This window comes from Pecten maximus, chromosome 9 (genome assembly GCF_902652985.1).
Source record: "Pecten maximus chromosome 9, xPecMax1.1, whole genome shotgun sequence".
Taxonomy (NCBI): domain Eukaryota; kingdom Metazoa; phylum Mollusca; class Bivalvia; order Pectinida; family Pectinidae; genus Pecten; species Pecten maximus.
Genome location: NC_047023.1, coordinates 10,459,591 through 10,482,286, shown reverse-complemented (window position 1 = coordinate 10,482,286; position 22,696 = coordinate 10,459,591). Strand labels below are relative to the sequence as shown.

The 22,696-nt window shown below is 36.2% G+C and overlaps 2 protein-coding genes across 3 annotated transcripts; both read right to left on the bottom strand.

Moving 5' to 3' along the window:
* Positions 1 to 4,785: 4,785 nt before the first annotated feature.
* Positions 4,786 to 14,859, bottom strand: LOC117334637 (arrestin domain-containing protein 3-like). 2 transcript variants are annotated; one of them, XM_033894361.1, is made up of 8 exons: positions 14,787 to 14,804; positions 14,505 to 14,694; positions 13,727 to 13,873; positions 12,963 to 13,183; positions 10,516 to 10,698; positions 8,925 to 9,107; positions 8,358 to 8,598; positions 4,786 to 6,537 (listed from the first exon to the last, which is right to left on the bottom strand). In XM_033894361.1, the coding sequence occupies exons 2-8, from the start codon at positions 14,617 to 14,619 to the stop codon at positions 6,320 to 6,322; spliced, it is 1,308 nt and encodes a 435-aa protein (XP_033750252.1). In that variant the 5' UTR covers positions 14,620 to 14,694; positions 14,787 to 14,804; the 3' UTR covers positions 4,786 to 6,319. The 2 variants fall into 2 exon arrangements, with proteins under 2 accessions (XP_033750252.1, XP_033750251.1); XM_033894360.1 differs by having other exon boundaries at positions 14,505 to 14,859.
* Positions 14,860 to 15,833: 974 nt separating this feature from the next.
* On the bottom strand, positions 15,834 to 20,574 carry LOC117333842. The gene is made up of 3 exons (XM_033893258.1): positions 20,466 to 20,574; positions 20,115 to 20,212; positions 15,834 to 18,174 (listed from the first exon to the last, which is right to left on the bottom strand). Exons 1-3 carry the CDS (start codon positions 20,479 to 20,481, stop codon positions 17,866 to 17,868), a joined length of 423 nt encoding a protein of 140 aa, XP_033749149.1. The 5' UTR covers positions 20,482 to 20,574; the 3' UTR covers positions 15,834 to 17,865.
* Between the last annotated feature and the right edge of the window lie 2,122 nt (positions 20,575 to 22,696).

Below are 22,696 nucleotides of genomic sequence, written 5' to 3'. Positions count from 1 at the left end.
GACGCCTGTGTCCATAGCGCAATTATATCTGCCAGGGTTCAGTAACATTAGAACAGACAGTTGTTTTGCCTTCGTTCGCTGTGCTTTCTACCGTTTTCTGTAGATCGCGGTCGTGACAAAAGCACCAGGCGTGTCAATTAGTATAGAACGTGCCTGACTTCATATCGCATAAGGACACATACGTATTGGCTCCCATGGTCTTCATTAACATTCTTCTCTCGAAACTATCGAATCAACTGGGACATACGATTATCACTTCAACAAATTAAAGAAAGAATGGTAGAGTAAAGGTCATCAGGCAAAACCTACAATAAAGCATTCTCTTTATAACTTCGGTATAAACGATTTTTATTATGTATCTCCATGCTCCATATAAAGTTATTTCTAATCAAATTGTTTAGTATCTGTATGTTTGTTTGTTTTTTTTTGTTGTTTTTTTTTAATTGATTTCTTGTAGTAGTTGGTGACTACCTCACTGAGCAACATACAAGAAGTCCGTCACTTGTCATCCACAGCAATCAGGGTTAACCGTCAATACTGTTCTCAGATATATACATTGTAATAAAATTGTATTATCAGTGATGTGTTCATCACATTCGTGACATCCATGAAGTAATGTTTATATTAAAGTTGTCATGACATCTTACATCAAACCAATCTGTAAAATTCATTTAATCTAACAAAACATCTTACACTTTCATATATAGACACTTGAACTTTACAATTTACCTGACAAACAATGATCTCTAAGTTTCGAGAAAAGAATTTGTCGGTTTAAATTATCATATGCCTGTCTTAAGTTCTAAGTCAGATTGTAATTTTATTTCAATTTATCGATTGTTAATTTTCCAATTCCAGCAGAACTTCCCTCTTTTCACAGCAACTTGAACTCTGACCTCTTACTTGACCCCTTATAAGATTTTCAAATATGTACTTGCAATCGGGGAAGAAACTGCGGAACGTACACTTTTAAATATCACCATCAAATCATTGATACATAAACCATTCCCCGACCAGCTGATTAACAAAACCATTACCGGTGTTAAACAGGGGTGTTTGTTATCCCCCTTGCTGCTTTTCAATTTATATATCAATGATAAGTGCTGGTACGCTGGTGATTTTGCAGTTTTAGCAAAAATTGCTACAGATTTGCAAGTATTGTAAATTATTAAAGAAAACAATATTTAAAAAAAAAACCTTATGCAGTGATTTCCGTCCTATATCTATAGCGCGTACCAAACATGCTTTTAAATGTGATGAAAATATCATTTCTGTATGTGATAGGTATGTCTATCTTTGAATTTTACTATCAGAACATTTGGATTATTCCGTGACGGCTAAGCATGTTGCTAATTCAGCCTACTAACTAAAGCAAAATGTATGGCCGGCCTGCCGTATGGTACTTTTACAAAATTATACAATAATACTGCTTTACCTATTATAACATACGGTGCTTCAATTTGGGGACAAAGACAGTATTCATATACATCAAACATTTAGGTGTAGGTCAATATACGCCTATAATGGAGGCAGTAAATGGAGATATAGGATGAATTCCGTCTTAATTAAGCTATGGGAAAGTGTTGTAAGACAATTCCATCGATTAATATATGTAAAGTAACAAGTTTCGTTGGGCGGATCAGCTTAGAAGTTGTAAAAACTGGAACTCTCGAGTAAAAAAGTACAGTGTACCTTAGTGATTAAGGATTAGATAATTATGTAATTGGCTGAATTGAGATTTCTCCTAAAGTATCAACATGCTCTGTAACTGAAGCTAGCTTTGATAAATACGTTTAAATTGTTTTACGGTGGTTGAAGATGAAGAGCACTGACTATTACATTGTGAATTATACCAAGATATCAGACGAGAATTATTTGTAAAGGCGTCTGAAATGTATCCTTTATTTATGGTTTAAGTGCATCAGATGAGTTTGTAATCATTTTGAATGATAAGGTCTTAACAAAACAGTATAATTTTACAAAGAAGATTTTTTTTTATATATTATTATAGAATTATAATTAGTGAAATTTAGCACTAATTGTAAGTGAATGTAAACATTAATGTGGTTTTTATGTAATTAACTGTTGTTTCCCTTTTTTATCATCTTTCATATCTCTATGTAGAGTGGCAGAGTGCACTTTATTAACATGTGTATTTCTATTTATATTCCATGTAAAACGTGTGTACTAATGAGATGTAAATACAATATTTGACTTTGACTTTGTTGAATATTGGACAGGTAAAAAAATAACGTTCCAAAGTTTCTACCCATTGGTTGCAAGCTACATGTAGGTACATGTATATATTGAAAATCTGGTCAAGTAAGAGGTCAAAGTTCAATTTGCTATGAAAAGGGGAAAGTTATGCCAGAATTGGAAAATTAACAGTCGATAAATTGATATAAATTGTAATCTGACTTACACAGCTTATCTATGACCGGTCACTACTGTATTAGTTAAGTCCGAGGTAAACAGCTGGTGTTGATGGGTCAATTGTTCACCGACGAGACCTAGAATGACGAAACAACGGTATAATGCAGTCTTTATTTGGTTCTACTTTATCCAACTCTTAATTTGCTTTGAAATGTGTTGATATCGTGTGTGACTCAGACGCTGCTGCAGAGTTTAAGTCTCCGGGGTTTATCGTAACATATATATTACTTACTACGGTTTCATTCCTACACTGTATGGCGCAGTCCGATTTATTTTGGCTCTTCCTTATCTATAACTACCAAGACGATGGAGATTGGCTACGAATCCCTGGAATTCAGTATGGCCATCGATCTGATATACGATGATAGAGGTTTTGTTTGTTTTCATTGCAGAATTGAGGCAGACAAGCGATGTGGGTATATAGTTTAACACAAACCCATCCACTACACATACACCCTCGCACACACCCTCACCCCCACCTACCACACATACACCCTCGCTCACACCTACCACACATACACCCTCGCACCCACTCACACCTACCACACATACACCCTCGCACACACCCTTACCCCCTCACCCTCACCCACTCACACCCACCACACATATACCCTCACCCCCAACCCACCACACATTCACTCTCGCACCCACACACACCCACCATATACACACACGCCCCACCCCCACCCACCACACATGCACCCTCCAACACCCACCACAGATACACCCTTCACACACACAGTAGACCGGGGAATAGAATCCGTACCCCCAACATCCCCTTCCCGCCATATTCACGGCCAGTCTTGAATGGATATACTTTTGATAAAAACGTGTTCGAGTTTAAATGTAACGTCTACCAACTAGGAATTGAGTATTGGATTTCATCAGGCATACTTCAGATCATCTTCGCTAGCCAAGGCTTGCGTGGAGTGCAACGTAATCAGAAGCCTTGGCTAGCGAAGATGACTTCAGATATCATGGGACATTTCCCAACAGATCTCGAGTTTGTCAAATTACAGTTTCGTGATTTAAGCTTCAATATAACCTCACGTTACATGCATCCTCAATTCGATTATGGCGATGATGACTCGGGCCTTAGTCCTGGCGATACTACTTACAGTGACATAAAAACGGTCTGCTATCTCTCTGTGTGAGTCTTTATTGGCTAAGTACCATATGGTTACCAAAACTTGCTTCTCAATAGAAATGGGCTTACGGCCCTGCTCATAATAGACCGGCACTTTACAAGTGCCATGAATAAGATCTATTAAGATTTCAAAATAACTCCTGGTCATTCTGAAATGTGAATGAAACTCATGTTCTTCATAATATTTGATTACAGTCTCAACATAAAAAGGAATTCTGGCACGTTCGTTTCTTTTTGTACAAACCGCCGCTACTGTTTCTACAGTATCGTCTTCGTCCTCGTTTAAAAACGACAAAAACGTATAGGACGCTGACGCAATCATGGTTATGTCCGCCATGTTGGATTTCGCGTGCGCAGAACGTGATTGGAACGTCATGTACCATTTAGCGAACCCGTTCCAAGGTGGCACAACCGGAACGTTCCGCTAAATGGAACACGCTGATAAGCTTCCGCTTTACCGTTCATATGCGCTGTGTTAACGTTATCGCCACACTGATTTTCATTTTGAGGATTTTACCTAGATTTGCATGGCAGGTGTCGTCGATGATTCAAGGATCTCCCTGCAAATATGCTTGATATAAAATCATAAATATCATTGAGTACCTAACTTTGATTTTCTTCTTGTCTGCCTCTCAGAAATACAACAGTACTCAGTGATGTACCTTTGCCAAGCAAGAGCGAGATGAAATTGAGCCAGAACATGAAAGGAGGTTTGCCTTTCACCTAGGTGGCCGGGGGTTCGATTCCCCAATCGGACGTAAAACCGAGATATGGGGTCACCTGCCTGACCACGTGTTTTTCCCCCCCGATTTCTCCGGTTTCGTCCCACAGTATGACCCCAAGCGCGCTTCTTTCTGGACCAACATGCGTGATTACTCACTGTAATATAAGTTTATACAACTTAAGTTTCCCAATTGTTGTAAAATAGATAAATTTTACATTATAGCTACATTGTATATTGTATACTATAATCATCTAATTAAAAGCTGTCTGGGTTAAGTTCGAGTTGGGTTTCTTTGGCATTCAATGGCAGTACATAAGAATCTTAATTGAGGTCACGTGACACTCTGAATTGTTAAGCCATTAGGGAATTTATTTTGAGCATTTGGGACAAAGTCAGGAACACTGTGATAACTAAGCGCTATGAAAAAAAACACCTTTTTATTTACTCTTGGAAGATTTAAGGAATAATTCATACAGTCAAACATGAAAAAATATATTTATTTTACATTACAAAATTGTATAGAAGATGTATGTATAAAATATGTTACAGAAGAGTAGCAGAAAACAAACATTGCATAAAACCCAATGATTGTCTGTAAGTAACGATTTTAATATCACAAGATAGACATACAAGTGTATATAAAAGATTCATTGTTTGGCATATCCATTTTGAAATACTATGCTTTGTATAAAATGTATATAGAACACTAAGAGTCTCCTTCATGACCATTAAACAAAATAATTGCAAGGAAGATTTGGTTAATTTAATTACTGCACACAGTTTGTCCCCATATATGTACGCGTCAGTTACGCACCAGTTCATTAATCAATACAGAATTTCATTCCATGGATTTTATCTCATGAAGGTTCCCCAATAAGTAACGGTGGTTCATTATGTTTGATCCAACTGAAGTTCGTGTCTTTTCTAAGTTTGAAAATTACCTAACAAGGGTTAAGATAAACTTGATAAATTACTGCAAGTCGTTCGGGAACATGTTTATCCTACAACTTCTCTAACTTACATATGTACTGAGTTCAAATTATCCTAACGTAACAACTGAATTCTGTGAGCCGAATCACTACGCGACAAAATATAGTTCGTCATAACGGAAAGTTTATTATCAATTTTAAAGGAAAGACTAATGTATGTATTAAACTATTTGTATATGTAATCTATAATGTGAAATATTAGTACATTGTATGTTTATGTTTGTACTGATATAACACTTATTAAAATGACTCCGAAAAATATTCAAAGATGGCGAAGTCTAACGTCACAGCTGAATATATCTAGACTAATCACCGTCATATTCAGTTATCGGTACTTTTCCTGGACTTCATAGGTATGCTATTATATTTGTTCATTCACGACACCGCGCATTTCAACAGATATTTCGGAAACCGACCTTGAGTGCTGAGCAATGTGTGTAATTCCCATGTGACAGTGTCAGTATGGGATATCTCAGTTCCGTGCGTATTTTAATCGACTTTTCGATGAGGACGCTCCACTCATTCTGTTAGGCCAAAGTTGATACCCGCTTAATCGACAAAACGTGTCCATGTTGAGGTAATAATTTACAAAAGACAGCAAACATAATGAATGAGAGTAGAAGTAGTCCGTGGTGAATGGCCAGATGTTAGCCAATCAGAACTGTTGGAGGTCAGGCATGGCTAATCGGAGGCCTTGAAAGTGGTTACCCACCGCGCTTTGTTATGAAATTTATCACGTGTCACATTAGTTATGAAACAATTGAAGTTACTGGATAAAAAAAGTAGTTGAAAAAAAAAAGATTTTTGTAATTTGAAATGCATTTTGTCAAATGTTTTATGACAACCGCGTGCAAAATTGCTGTTAAGTTTTGTTAAAAGTATAATGCTTTGTCACTTTAATGAAATTTCTTTACCCTGTAGATAAAATCAAACATTTTGGCCTCAATATCATTTCCAATATGTAAGATATTGACATATGAACACCGAAAGTAACAGCATGTCGATATAAAGATTATATCACTAAGGTTATTTCTTCTTTTGTTCCTTTTCTTTGACGGTGAAATTTTCATCCGGGCGATTCCAGTCGTAGAACGGGTACACTGGAGCCCAAGGTTGGTTGGACGGTTGGTTGGACGGTTGGACAGCGTTAGAGGCGACCTGTTCGTTTTCGTCATCAACCTCATTTCCTTCACTGTACCCCCCAGACATAGCACCAAGCGCACTACGGCCGTACGAGGGTGGAGCTGAAATTGCAACACATACGTTTTCAGTAAAATAATAATAAAAAAGATATGATATGAGTATGTTACTTTTTTATTCATAAGAGCATTAGATTAGTTGATTGAAATGTGGAGTGTGAAAAAATATACTTAAGGATGGTAATATCGGCTACAACCAATGCTCACTACATTTGATTGGAACCAAAAAGATAATTTATGCAATAATAGTATTGTCTTTTCACATGATAGCTTTGGTATGACATGCTTAATTTTTTAGTTGACTGCACTTGACTGGACTTTATAAAGTCGATTTAACATAATGATTTGTTCTTAAATTCTTCTTGTCCACATATGATGATGTTTTGGTATATAAATATGATCAATTCATTAAAAGTGCTACACGGTCGGTAGAAGCGCATGCACTGCATACCACTGAAAAACATTATATCACACTCATGGAATAGAAATATATCTACAATATATATATACAAAAATATACATTAATAATAACAAAATAATAAAAATGATCACCAGTGACTGACAGTAAGACAGATGGGTACATTAGATATAGATAAGACCGATCTTGTTTCTTCAGGACAATGCAATCATTTATTCAATAAATTCCAAAAATAAACAGAGACGCAGAAAAAACAAAACTTTGGAGTGTTGACAATAGGAAGAACAACCTCGAAAATTGGTGTTGTATAAAAAATGTATACAAGTCTTTTCTTCATTCGATACCCTTTGTCGTCATCTTCAATAGGTTACTTACCCACGTGTCATTCTCATATCAGATTACCTACCCACGTGTCATTCTCATATCAGATTACTTACCCACGTGTCATTCTCATATCAGATTACTTACCCACGTGTCATTCTCATATCAGATTACTTACCCACGTGTCATTCTCATATCAGATCACCTACCCACGTGTCATTCTCATGTCAGATTACCTACCCACGTGTCATTCTCATATCAGATTACCTACCCACGTGTCATTCTCATATCAGATTACCTACCCACGTGTCATTCTCATATCTGATTACCTACCCACGTGTCATTCTCATATCAGATTACCTACCCACGTGTCATTCTCATATCAGATTACCTACCCACGTGTCATTCTCATATCAGATTACCTACCCACGTGTCATTCTCATATCAGATTACCTACCCACGTGTCATTCTCATATCAGATTACTTACCCACGTGTCATTCTCATATCAGATTACCTACCCACGTGTCATTCTCATATCAGATTACCTACCCACGTGTCATTCTCATATCTGATTACCTACCCACGTGTCATTCTCATATCAGATTACCTACCCACGTGTCATTCTCATATCAGATTACCTACCCACGTGTCATTCTCATATCAGATTACCTACCCACGTGTCATTCTCATATCAGATTACCTACCCACGTGTCATTCTCATATCAGATTACCTACCCACGTGTCATTCTCATATCAGATTACCTACCCACGTGTCATTCTCATATCAGATTACTTACACGACGTGTCATTCTCATATCAGATTACCTACCCACGTGTCATTCTCATATCAGATTACCTACCCACGTGTCATTCTCATATCTGATTACCTACCCACGTGTCATTCTTATAAATGGATTGCTTACTCGCTATGTTATTTTTTTCAATTAATCAGATACCAGATACACCATAATCTTTCAAGAATTACAAAAGTTGTGTGTCAAATCATAAACATCAACTTTCGGAAAAACTTAAAAGAATCCTCAACCCGTATTCTGTTTTTCCTCCGATTTCGGTTTTGTTTTTTTGTTTTTTTCTTCAATTCCGTTCGTTCTCTGACCAACTTACGTATATTTGCTGGCATCAGCGCCTGTGGGGGCGGCGGGTAGGCGGGGTCATCGTGATAGATGTCACTATAAGACGGGGGCGGGGCTGAAGGGTTGACTGAGGGCGGTGCCGACGGCTGAGGGACGGGTTTATTCATCGGTATACCATTCTGCTGGACAACTGATAGTAATGGAATGCTGCCGATTACAACACCGATGGGAACACTCAGATCAAAAGCGATCCCAGTGGGGACAACCTGCAGCTGAAATAAAAAAGCAAATTTCTTTTTAAAAAAATGTCATTTTGGATGATATCTAAATACATCAAGCAAATAAAATCTATATAAATGAATAAATAACGCGTTCATCAGTTCATGATTAATGGATGTATATCATTTGATAGACTACGTGTTATGTTCATAACCACTGACAGCCATTTTAGGCTCGTATTATATGCCTCTCTTGGTTTGGCTGGGTAGGATCTGAAAACTAGATTTCATTAACAGGATACCGAGTTTGTATGTAGATAATCATTATGAAAAGCTAGCAAGTTGTTCACGTGTAGTTATGTTTCAAAACTTCCACAAACCTCAACAGTGTAATCAATGCTTATAATTCTACAGCCCGGTAGACCGGAAGCTGGCAGTGGTGGTACCACTAAGCCTTCTCCATTCCAATGATCCGTCTCCCCTGGCTGTATCTCCAACTTCCGGAGCTCTGCCACTTCCGTTTGAACCGTTCGTGTCTTTTGTGTTGCGTGGTAATTAACGTTCTGTAATTGATGGTAATTGTTATGGAAATGGGGTATAAACAATAAAACAATAGGGAATAAAACAATGCAGTCAAGTAAGTTATAGATATGCACAGGAAAGAATTACTTCTCTCCATAAAGACTATAAAGATAATTTCTGACAACAATGGGTCATTATCACAAATAAGACAATGCCAGCCATGATATAATACTTCAAAATGATTAACTATCATCATTTACACAAAATACTTTACTTTAGATTACACGAAAACCATCAGTCAATACACAATTTTCTTATCTTGAAAATTATATATCAGACCAGGCAGTTGGCACAATACTTTGTGTCATACATATGATTATATATAATATATAATCATTAAATATTTTGATATATAATCTATTCTTCTGTACTGTCTTGTTGATCATTTTTAATTACTATACCATACTATCTATGTAAACATTTCATTATTTCATCTTAGAATGGAATTCTACAAGCATTAGCCTGTTGCCCAATACTTATTGAATTCATTCCATAAAATCCTTGTGAAATCAATAACATTTATTCTATAAAAGTTATAGACAGCAATATGGAAATAGAATAAGTACACATTCGTTTGCGAACTATATGTTATTTTTATGATAAGTTAAAGTGAGGAAGCCTTACCATTCAGAGGTTGATCTGGTGATTTTTCATAGCTCTCCGACTGTGGTTGTTATTTTCATGATATGTTATAGTGAGGAAGCCTTACCATTAAGAGGTTGATCTGGTGATTTTTCATCGCTCTCCGACTGTGGTTGTTATTTTCATGATATGTTATAGTGAGGAAGCCTTACCATTAAGAGGTTGATCTGGTGATTTTTCATCGCTCTCCGACTGTGGTTGCTATTTTCATGATAAGTTAAAGTGAGGAAGCCTTACCATTAAGAGGTTGATCTGGTGATTTGTCATCGCTCTCCGACTGTGGTTGTTATTTTCATGATATGTTATAGCGAGGAAGCCTTACCATTAAGAGGTTGATCTGGTGATTTTTCATCGCTCTCCGACTGTGGTTGCTATTTTCATGATAAGTTAAAGTGACGACGCCTTACCATTAAGAGGTTGATCTGGTGATTTTTCATCGCTTTCCGACTGTGGTTGTTATTTTCATGATATGTTATAGTGAGAAAGCCTTACCATTAAGAGGTTGATCTGGTGATTTTTCATAGCTCTCCGACTGTGGTTGCTATTTTCATGATAAGTTAAAGTGAGGAAGCCTTACCATTAAGAGGTTGATCTGGTGATTTGTCATCGCTCTCCGACTGTGGTTGTTATTTTCATGATATGTTATAGCGAGGAAGCCTTACCATTAAGAGGTTGATCTGGTGATTTTTCATCGCTCTCCGACTGTGGTTGCTATTTTCATGATAAGTTAAAGTGAGGAAGCCTTACCATTAAGAGGTTGATCTGGTGATTTTTCATAGCTCTCCGACTGTGGTTAACGACTTCTCCCTGTACCATTATCTTCTCGCCTGGTACATATCCTAATCGGTTTAGATGTAGACTGCCTGTAATTGGTCCGGACTCACAGCACAGGCAACACAGAGTCTTTGATCCCTGATTGCTGGCGGTGTGCTGCGATAAGGATATATATAGATTAAACCATTTCAATTGTTTCATTTGAATATAGAAATGTACCTATCATTGTGGTTGTAATTATTATTACGTGTATGATTATTATTTTTTGTTAATTTCTTTTCATGGAACGAATAATAACACATTTTAATTCATCGGTGAGAAATAGCACATTTGTAGGAAGGCGAAAGAATTGTACCTTCTTTCCCCATTGCATGATCGTAAGAGGCGAGTAAATTTGGGATCTTATTTTTTCTCTTCTTTCTAGCAACTTCCTATTTCACAATCTTGACGCTGCCTTAATTTTGACCTTTAGTTTAGCGTTCGCCCCTGTGAGGAATGCTTTGGATTCTGTCCCCTGGTCGAGACATATCAGAGCTTAGCGCTTTGTATTTTTGGGAGTGGGACGACTGACTCGCCCGTTGTCAGTATAATGTGACGAAGTGGGTATCCTGTTGGGTGTATTCGGCAGTATGCTCCAGTGAGGTAGCACTTTAAAGTAGCCATCAGCTCCGCGCTATCACAAGGTGACAAACACGAACATACTGCAGCCTCACAAAACACACATTCACCACAAACATGCATCTCGCACTCAGAGGAGGCCTTCTTTAAATGGCCTTAGCTGTTGATAAGACGTTAAACAATGTAAAACCAAAGCTTAACCTTATTCTGAAATGTATTCACCTCTTTAGTTTAACAAATTCAAATATTCATATTTCAGAAATTGATACTACATCCTTCAATCTCTGTATTTACCTTGTACATTGAGTGCATAAGTAAAATCATTTATAAACACCGAGATCTTTTTATGAGTACATATATTCATGTGATATGCTCAGCGAATGCACTCAGTTGAAATGCCATTGAACAGGAAAAATAATTGAAAATTTATTCTGCATTGTATCATCAATATCAAAGTATATGTAATCAGTAGATGTCAGTTATGCGTCACATACAAACTATTAAACATGTATTTATATCTAGAGGATTTAAATACAGGGTGGTACTATTCTCGTTTGCTACCCCACTGTAAATGCTGTGCGACAATATTAGGACGTAAAACATCATTACTATCATAAATAGTATTTCCTGTGGATGTTCTGAGAAATAAAAAAGTCCTTCGATATCTTGTTTGAAAAAAAAGAGTTCACTCTCCTCTACGTCATTGTTAGAAAATTATGGATTGTAGTCTAGATGAGCTGAATTAATCAATGAAACAAGTGATGCTTTGACTTTTGTTTTGATTTGGGAGTTTAACATCCTAACAACAGCCTATCTATTTAAAATCAGATGTCCATTATCCACTCCGTATGAGTTTACGATGTCGTATTGTATGAGTTTACGGTGTGGATAATGAACATCTGATTTTAATTAGATTGTACATCAGCTTGGGTCATATGATGACGGGTGTCATGGAGACACCTGGAGAAAGAAATAAAAGCACAGAAAGACAGAGCTGTTAGGGAAAAATGAAAGATTTAAGATATTAAGAGCTGCTAGGATAGATTTAAGATCCTAGTGTTGCACTGAGAGCAGAAGATCTTTTTGGTCTCTTCAATGCCTCCGAAATAGAAGACATGGAAGAAAATCCACAATTCTTCAAGGGGCCCTCTTTGAAACATTTTCAGTACTAAATAGCACAGCCAAGACTCCCGAGAACAAAAGTAAGCTATATCCAGGTTAATATTGACTTATAGTAAAATGTTTTTAAAAAAAATGTCATTGCACGACGTGCTATAAACGAAATGGTAATTTATAAACGAGGCGTCATCATTTGTGAAATGTATTGTTATTTTTGCGGACGTTGAGTCGTGAATATAATACATGTACATTATATACAATTTTATTTTTGCGTGCGGAAAACCCTCATTCGAACTTAACTAACAGGCATGGAAACATTAAACAACCAAAGCCGTTGTATGAATATTCTAAAATTACCAAAGGTCTATAGTTCCTAAATAGGTCCTAACTGATAAACATCAATAACAATATTAAACCATTTTGCTTCGTAGAGCAGAAATGTTTTGATTTTGATTCATGCGATTGGTGGTAGCAATAACAGTTGTAAACAAATAATAGTCTAAAACATCTTAACTCATTTAGATAGATTGCTAAATGAGAACGACACAGAAAAGGGTCTTCTCGAAATACCATAATACCATAGTTCTATTATTGGTATCGCTATTTTGTGTCTGGAGACACCGACCTCATTTACTCAAAGCATAAAACATAAAAACAAATGTATTCGTGTTTATTCAACTTACTGTAGCCTCGTTGCATCTGTTCAGGTCCAGCAGCTGTATGACAGTGAATGGATGGAAGTGTTCGTTATCAAAGGCCCACGGCCTATCTACAATGGCTTGGGCGTAGTACCGCACACGCCCAATACTACCCTCAAATGATGTAGCACATTGGTCAGGGAGCTTTATGCCGAAGGGGTACGTATATGGTCCGGGTTTCATGATCAGCTCGCCCTCTCCTGGACCTGCAAAAGTATATTTTGTATGAATTAAAGTTTGAAGCGGCCACACATTCGACATATCGGTTGAATACTAGTAGCTTGCCTTTCCAAACCAACAACCTGTCAATGAATTTTATTTTTCTATTCCATCAACATTAGTATGCAGAGAAAATCTTTACAATTTACACTTTAGATAACCCCTTTCATCAGTACTGCATGGACAATCCGAATGAAGGCATAGCCAATCGTAGCCTATCTTGTCTATTGAATATATGAATTAGACGTCCTTGTAACTGGACGACGGTTATTCTCCTTATTTTTATTCATCCTAAATCCATAACATTAAACTTAATTAAACTATCTATAACATTAAAAAAAGCCGACTGTTGCTGTGAGCTTGGAGCATTGTCAATAAATGATTTAATAATTTCGACAGTGTTTGCACGGTAATATTGGCCGATCCATGATGATGATTGTTTGTACTGAACTTCAATTAACAATGAGATTACACATACCACGTACCGGCATGACATAATCATTCTCGTTCGTGACCTCTGGAGTACTTACCAGGAACGAGCAGCTTTATGATATTGTCGAAGTATGTTTCGTGGTTTCTGTAATGCTTGGTATATGTTCTACGATGCTTTCCGCTCCCCCGTGATTTTTGTTCCGTCCAATGTACGTCTGCGTAGCCCCGGAAACGCAATCTAATCTCTGGTAGATGTGTAAAATGATATACATTAAAACAAATTTAAATGTATTGTTCTAGATAAAATTGATGACTTTGCACAAAGCCAACCCCGAATTCACTTTAACGAAAATTGTTCCGAATCCTATTCATGTGCACCCTCTTGCTTGTTTCAAGGCAAATCTGTATCCCCACCAACAATAGATATATAATCCATAAAATAACAAATTTTTCATATCTTAATTCGTCATATGGTAGGCTACATGTATATGGGCGTAACAATAAAATACTATACAACGTAACTAACATTAAATAAGTTTAATTGTCATGTTGGAGAGGAGCTCATCCCTGACTATCTTACATCTACTAATATTTACATTACATGTGTATATTTAAACTAACCATGCTGGGTTTACGTCTATCGTCAACACACCAACACGGCAAATGTATAATGCTATAAGGTGTTGCTTCATATACGCATACAAATTCAGCTTTCCACCGCTCCTTCCCCCTTCCCGGTATAAAGCTTCAAGGCATTAATCAATATATGCACTATAGCCAAACCTCATTAACGCCATTTCAGGGTTAACTATAGATCAACCCGTTTCCAGGGCGTACTCCTATCCATGACACCTACAAACGTATGCTGAGATTTACCTCTGACTTTTGTGTCACTCTCCACCTGTAGATTTACATTTCCTTGTACCATCTGACCAGGGTAGAACACCGACTGGCCTCCATTCAGTTGAATATCCAGATTTTGAATCCCCATGTCTGCGATTCTGTTACTTCCCCGGGTCAGTTTTAGTTTGCTTACACACGATGCTTCTCTTTTCTAGTCCATTCGCTAAAACACACACAAAAATATAACAGGGGTTACACCATGGCTGTATGTTGAAACACTTTATCCGAACGCGTATATAAACAGGTATGTCTTACAGAAGTCTTTCGCCTGATTTCTCAATACCCGAATAGAGTATAAGGCTGTTTATAACATATGCTGACCGTGTCCATGACGTTACTCAAACAGTCTATTAATAGTGCGAATGTATTGAGACTCGCGAGTATTTAAACCGCTATTATATTTACAGAGGTCAGCCTACCAGCTTATGAACTGTCTTACTTACAATATGTGTATGCACGGGATGCATACCCTCGGTATATATATATCAAGTTATTACGCAATAATGCATTTCCTCTGAGCAGAACATGTAACTGCACCCTACAATACATATACTAGGTAATATCTCGTAATTGTCAAATAGAATGGAACACTTCACGGTTCATCTACCAGGCCTAAACCAGGGGAGTATATATATACGTCAGTACTCGTGTACCAGTTCTTACCTATTGGAATACGTAAGGTTCCGTATTAGGAAGCCACCTTCAGGAAATATAATGGTTGTTAACAAACCGATAAACGTTATGAATGACCTATATGTGTAATCCGTGTGTTGATGTGTACATGTGTTTTATTCTAAACATTTTATTCTTATTTTGAACAAACAAAAGTTGATTACTAGTATATCTATTGTAGTACAAATATAATATTGATTATCTGTTGTACAACAACCATATGTTGATTATATCTATTCTACCACAAATATATATTGATTATATCTATATGTACCACAAACATATTTATTATAACTATTGTAACACAAAAACATATTAATTATAACTATTGTAACACAAACATATTTATTATATCTATTGTAACACAAAAACATATTTATCATAACTATTGTAACACAAAAACATATTTATTATAACTATTGTACCACAAACATATTTATTATAACTATTGTAACACAAACATATTTATTATAACTATTGTAACACAAACATATTTATTATAACTATTGTACCACAAACATATTTATTATAACTATTGTAACACAAACATATTTATTATAACTATGTAACACAAACATATTTATTATATCTATTGTACCACAAACATATTTATTATATCTATTGTAACACAAACATATTTATTATATCTATTGTAACACAAACATAATTATTTATTATATTTCTATTGTAACACAAACATATTTATTATATCTATTGTAACACAAACATATATTTATCATATCTATTGTACCACAAACCTATGTATATTTATTGTACCTATTCTACTGTAACATACATTAAAAAGTTAAATTGTATTAGTTGTGTATGCTATTTAGCTCGTCTCTTCGAATAAAAGAGACAGGCAATGTCGTCAACCAGGGTCGGCATCGGTTTGCCAATACATGTATTTACAATTTGGTGTAAGTGTTGAAATGCATATATTTAAATTTGGTATTAGGGTCTCTGCATGGTTATAATATCTCCTCCCGGAGTCGAACTTTTTTTTTTGAGGGGGGTGGGGGGACCAATTTTGTTACTTGTTTAAAGGCATTAACGCATCACTTTATAATTGCACTAGGGTACTAATTAGGTACTGATGTTTGACATTATGGTCCCTGTGAGGTTAGACTTTTCCATCTCGGAGTCAAACTAAAGGACTCACCCGATTTATATACCGGGTTGAGTAACACAAATTAATTTGTTCAAATACACAATATTAATTTTATTCATCCAATATGCAAAACAATCAGTTTTTATGTATATTATTTTATTTTTATATATTTTAGTTATTTATTGACAAACATTTGCAATAAAACATTAGATTATTCTACAAAAGCTTTTGTTTATATTTTCAATGTTATTTTTATGTAGGGAAAGACATGGTGTATGCAAGAGGTTATTGTGTCACGCCGTCTGCATACGTAATAGCTTAAAATAAACCTCGTGCGCGTGTTCCAGTTTCATAAGCCACTTTCACTCCAAGTTGGGCACAAATCAAGGTCAGTTTTGCTGTAATCTGGAAAGTTGATGTACAACTCAACATACGTTTTCTACAGACTTATCAACATTGTGAGAGCTTACATACGGCCTTTTCCCCCAGACACATGGCGCTTTCATTTGTGCGAGACTGTCTGTTGCCCAGTGGCCAATACACTCGAGGTTTAAGAATTCTATAGTCGAGTGATTTAGTGATAGTGTAGTTAGATTCCATCAACAAATGCTTACAATAATAACTAATGGACAGTCCATTATGCTTCTAACCTTTGATCTCGTTCATGGAACTTTTTAGACATTCATAACATGGTATTTTTTAAAGGTAAATTATTACATTTTGTTAGCTTAGAACAATTTCATTTTGGTGAGCATATCTATATTGCTGCATTGCCGTGACCGTCAATTTATTTTATTGTATATATGTTACATGTACTGATGAGCTGTAAAGATTAAAGTCAATAAAATGAATGAATGAATGAATGAATGAATGAATGAATGAATGAATGAATATCTATGTTTGTGGTTTTGTATGGGACAAGGGCTTTGTGTTGGGTATGTTTATCAGTAAGCTAGGTTTCTGATCAACACAGTGACGTTTCATATCCTCATCTTTGACCATATTTTTCATTATCTATGTTTTGTCGAGACTGTAATTATCATTTGTCATATCACAAGATTGACAGATACGTCAATTTCCCTGTTTTTTGTTTGTTTGTTTTTTTTCCATTTATCATATACACGGTCATATTCATCATCAACCGTTCCATAAGAGACATGTGTATACTTTTATCAGATTCATATGCAGTTTATTTACTTTCTTTTGCTTACATCACACAAATTTTATAATTATTTCCTTAATTTATAGAAAATCTTTACAGTTGAAGAAATGTACTCCTTGAACTGACACGATGATAATCCATGATAAGTTATTAGTACCGTTTGTGTACAATTATTGGGAATAAGATCGTCTGTAGTTCTTTCCTAAGGGACAATGCCATCTTTCCTTTATTTGCGACAATTCCCTGTGTTGTCGTTAGTACGTGATAACTGTTAGTTGTAAATATTGACACATTATAACACGTACAGCGATTGTTGAGCACTTTTTCCGTCAATAGAAATATAATTTTCTGGTCTATCGTATTGTCCAGGTTGAAAAGGAATGGCCAAGTCAATAATTGCTTGTATGGTTATTCCTTTTTTGCGGTGTGAGAATAGCGTAGTCAAACACACGTGAATGAGGCGGTTTATCATTATAGACGTGAAGATTTCCTGAAGTGTTGACAATGACTTTCGGCCGCGCTTCAGCCAACTTCTCCGTGTATCGTGACGTCACTTCCTCCAGTCGTGTAAGATGGTGGAGAATACATGCCGCGGACGCCCGTCGGTCTAGTAGAAACGTGCGTAACTGATTGGTCGTCAGTCCGTTATACAGGAAACATGTCAGAGGACGCGGTCCTGTAGCTTCGTTTTTACACATCTGCATAGGACAAAGAAATTGTCATAGATATCTGTAAGAACATTTTCTGCAAAAATAATTATATATATTATACATCAGGGCAGATGGTTTGTACACGTCTTTCCCTTTTTACTCTCTTTCACCTTTAACTTATCATTGCGTTTTCGAATGCTTGGAATTGCATATCCTTAACTTTGCAAATATTATCATTGACAAGTCCTGCATGGAAGAAATGGTCAAACTGGATGATATGTGGTTGTTTTGTTTGGCTTTTGTGTCGCCTTACTACTCCCTACCACAGGCGCTTGCATAGAAAATATGACTTTCAATTTTTTTTTGATATGACAGTGGTATGTGTAATCTGTTAAGCTTAACAGATTACACATACCACTGTCAAAAAAAATGAAAATAACATTTTCTATGCAAGCGCCTGTGCTCCCTACAAGTCATTTAGCAATCTAATCTATTTCGACTTTTGTATCAATGTGGTCATTATTGCGTTAACTAGATGGGTTCTGCTTACTTCGGACATTGTATAACCTTTTGATAATCTACTCTGTTAATATGGTTATTACTTTTACCGAAGTCGAAGACTTTTAAAACAATAACCCACCAATGTGATAATTATAAGTAAACATTTGATCATCAATGTCACCTCGTTCTTGCTCGTGTGGTTACTACGGTTGTGTGGGTACGATGAGAGTGTATATCTAGCCGTTATAGATTACGGGCTAAACGTTTCTCGTTGTAATGTATACCAGGGTTAGTGTTGCTTTTATTCTGATGTAAACCAGGGTTAGTGTTTCTTTAATTCTAATGTAAACCCAGGGTTAGTGTTTCCTTCGTTTGAATGTAGACCCAGGGTTAGTGGTTCTTTCGTTGGAATGTAGACCCAGGGTTAGTGTTTCTTACGTTTGAATGTAGACCCAGGGTTAGTGGTTCTTTCGTTGGAATGTAGACCCAGGGTTAGTGGTTCTTTCGTTGGAATGTAGACCCCGTTTTAGTGTTGCATTTACTGGAATAGGGACCCACTACCCAGGGAAAGATTTTTTTTTAATGCGAAACCAGGGTTAGAGTTTCTTTCGTTGGAAATGGAATGTAGACAAAGGTTTAGTGTTGCTTTCATTAGAATGTAGAAACGGGGTAAGCTTTACCATCGTTGAAAAAGACTAGAAAGTTTACTTACGTTTTATTGTCCCTTTTAACCACACAAACAAGACATTTACAGTTCATCGCACAGTTTTGTTGCATATCAAGTGTCTTTGTATATATATGGGTGTTGGATAGCTAGTGTTGGACCGCCATATCGGATTGGGCTTAAACCGGAAGTAAAACAATTTGGGTCGTAATCTGGAATATTGATGTCGAACTTAACAGATTCAGTATACATTTTTTCGTCGATAAATTTCAAAGTGAGGTCAAATTTAGTTATGATAACAAAAATTTGGTTTTAGTACTGAAGTTGTACTAACATCTCAGTATATATAAGAAGACGAAAATCAAAACTTTACATTCATAAAAACTCGTGTTAGATCCTATAAAAAAAGTTTTGAGATAGTTCAAATATTTTCTAACTTCTCATGTGAAAAGGGAGTGGGTCGTACAAAGTGTTTATCAAATACGGACTCTGTCACTGAGCTGACTGAGCATGCTTTTTTGGCGTAAACAGTTCCATGCCAAAATGCATGTGTATTGTAGGTAGGGCCGTGGATGAATAATCTCGACAAGAATGTGTTTGGTCCTGTTCTCTTTTTTTCACACGTGCTAGGCCTAATCGTAGGCCTGTAATATAACAAATGAAAACAGCATCACCCCCCTCCCAACCAAGTCCCATCCCCCAAGTAAAGGTAGTGTCTTGTAGACCCTGTGTAATTAATTAATCAATTAATCAGACGAGCTATGACGAATCACGCCAAACATCACGTCTCTCTGAATGGTCTCTTTATGAGTGGTATACACACTTTTTCCCTGTCAATAGCCTGTTGTTGACTGTTCCCGTTGTAATCTGCATGAGACAAGATATCTTCAATGGTCGGCAGAGGATCCTCGACGTCACCAGCTTATATTTAAACAACAGAAGAATGCATTGTTAACAGTTAAATTAACGGAGTTTGCTTGGACTTCAAATGTCGATCGATTAGTGGACGTTTTAATTTTTTAAGAAAATTGATGGTAAATTAGTCATGTCTAGCATATCTAGTTAGAACATCCTCAGAGCGATCTGTATAAAAGTGGTGAATTGGGAAAAAAACTGATGTCTTAAAATTAATGGAAATGAAATATATAATAGACAGAGAATAATTCATACAAACCAAGCACGCATGCCATCGCCAAATTTCATCAAATAATGCCTGGTTTTCAGTTGTTAAGATCTCTGATCAGCGAGTGAATGTTAAATGACGTGGCGCGTGACGTCATCTCGTTTGTTTGACGTCATTTCCTGATTGGAAAATGATTGACAAATAAAAAAAGTAGGAATCGGCGAAGCGTAACTCACGAGAAAAGCTTCATTCGGCAGTTTCTTATATTGTGAATTATGTGAAGCGCAATATATCCATGGAATTTTAATCTTTACAATATCATTGTGCATTTGTAACAGGAGCGAAACGGGCCCAGTTTGAAGAGTGCAAACTGCACCCAGCGAAGTATCTATATCGTCCGCCAACCCAAGTTCTTACCTAACACATTATAACATATACAGAACACAAATTGTACGACAAAAACAAACATCTCCCGCGACACATAACTGTTATTTGTGTATTTTTGTATTTAAAAGATATCGATACCTTTATAATTACTTCGTGTTATGGTGGTAATCATTTTACTGTATTGTATAATGACGACTTGTAAGATAATGGCCGTCACCCAGCCGCAATATGGTAGAGCGGGTTGGAATGCCCTAGAACGACCTAACTACACTGCTCTCCGGCAGGCTGACGACCATCTGTCAGAAATTGTCCGTCCGTCGTCCAGAGTTACGTTATCGCAGCTAGGAATGTCCCACCCTGTTTTATACTTATTCGCTTTTCAAAGCATCTTAGTCCTCATAAAGACTTTTTCCGACAATATGGGCGACAATGCATCACAAAATATGTCTAGGTAGACTTTTGGTTTTTTACGAGTAACACAAACTCTCATTATTTTTCATTTGTAGAATGAACTGTCTTTACGAAAACATTTAATCATAATTGACAAGAAAGGCAAAACCAAGCCTGCATAATGTGTTGTTTTTCTTTTTCTTTTTTTCAACATGTCTAAAGAATACTGTATTAATTGGAATATTGTGAATACATGATATCCAATCAAATTTATTTTCCAATGCTTCGAACTTACCTTTAATTTGACTGTAGGTATTACTCTTTTTTTAATGCAAGGTAGATAAAAAGTATTGCACTCAATTGTGTTAACATTCCAATATTGCGTTGTGGAAGTTTAAGTACATATTTAAATTGTCTTCCTTTGGAGCCCCCATTGCTAGTTTCTTTTTAGCGTTAAGCGTTTCAATTCTCCTCGGTAATTGGCATCTATATTAAAACAGATTATTTATATATGGCAAGTATGTAATTAAAGTTGGTAATGTAATTGCTGGTGGTTTTGCTGGAATAAGTTGTGTCTAAGGTCGTTTGTCATTGTTTAAATAGTAACGGATTTAAGTCTTTAATACAGTCATTCGGAGGACGCGCAAAACGGAAAAAACATCACGGGACTTTGTAATCATATGCAGATCGAATTGCAGAGGCCTGGACCACAGGGACCTGCCAGTTATGTAATGTAAGTAATTTTTCATTGCTTATCTGAAAAATTCGAAAGGATGTTTTCCTACTATTTTTTTTATTATAATTCAATTTCGTAAGTTTTCAAGTACGAGTTAAGGTTAAGCAATCAGACGTATAAATTCTACGTCCCCGTTGCAATTAAAGAATCTTTAATTGAAATATTGAACTTCTCGCGTTTGTTAGAATTTCACTTTCTTTTGTATATGTTTGGATTGATGGAGTGCTACCAAGTATTAAACAATTGTGTGATATAAGTATAATATTTTCACACAAACGCAAAGTTAGCTAGGTTTCGGATTTTAATTACATGCATCATATGTACAGTGTTTTAGCGAAAAATCTTTTTTTTTCTTGTATACGCAGTCGATGGAATATTACTTTGATTACTAAGTCATTTTGTATAAGGTGGTATTTCAATTTAGATGAAGCTGCCGAGATTCATAGCATGCATTACAAATTAACGTGCACGATCCCATGTACAAAACCTACAATACAATACCTACAAATGGTATCATGCTGATGCTTCTACTATACATATATAGTTTTTAATGCATGTAAGGATATATTGTTTATCATTGTAAAAATATATGCAAATATATGTTTCATGGGTTCTTTTGTGGCAATTTTTATTTGGTAAAGTCAGGGGAAATAATTAAATACATTTATATCGTTATTGCTACTGTTATCGATTAACCCCTGATGTGCCTCAAAATCGTCACAACGAACTATCCCCCATATATTAAGTCAACTTCCGGTTGGCTCGTTTC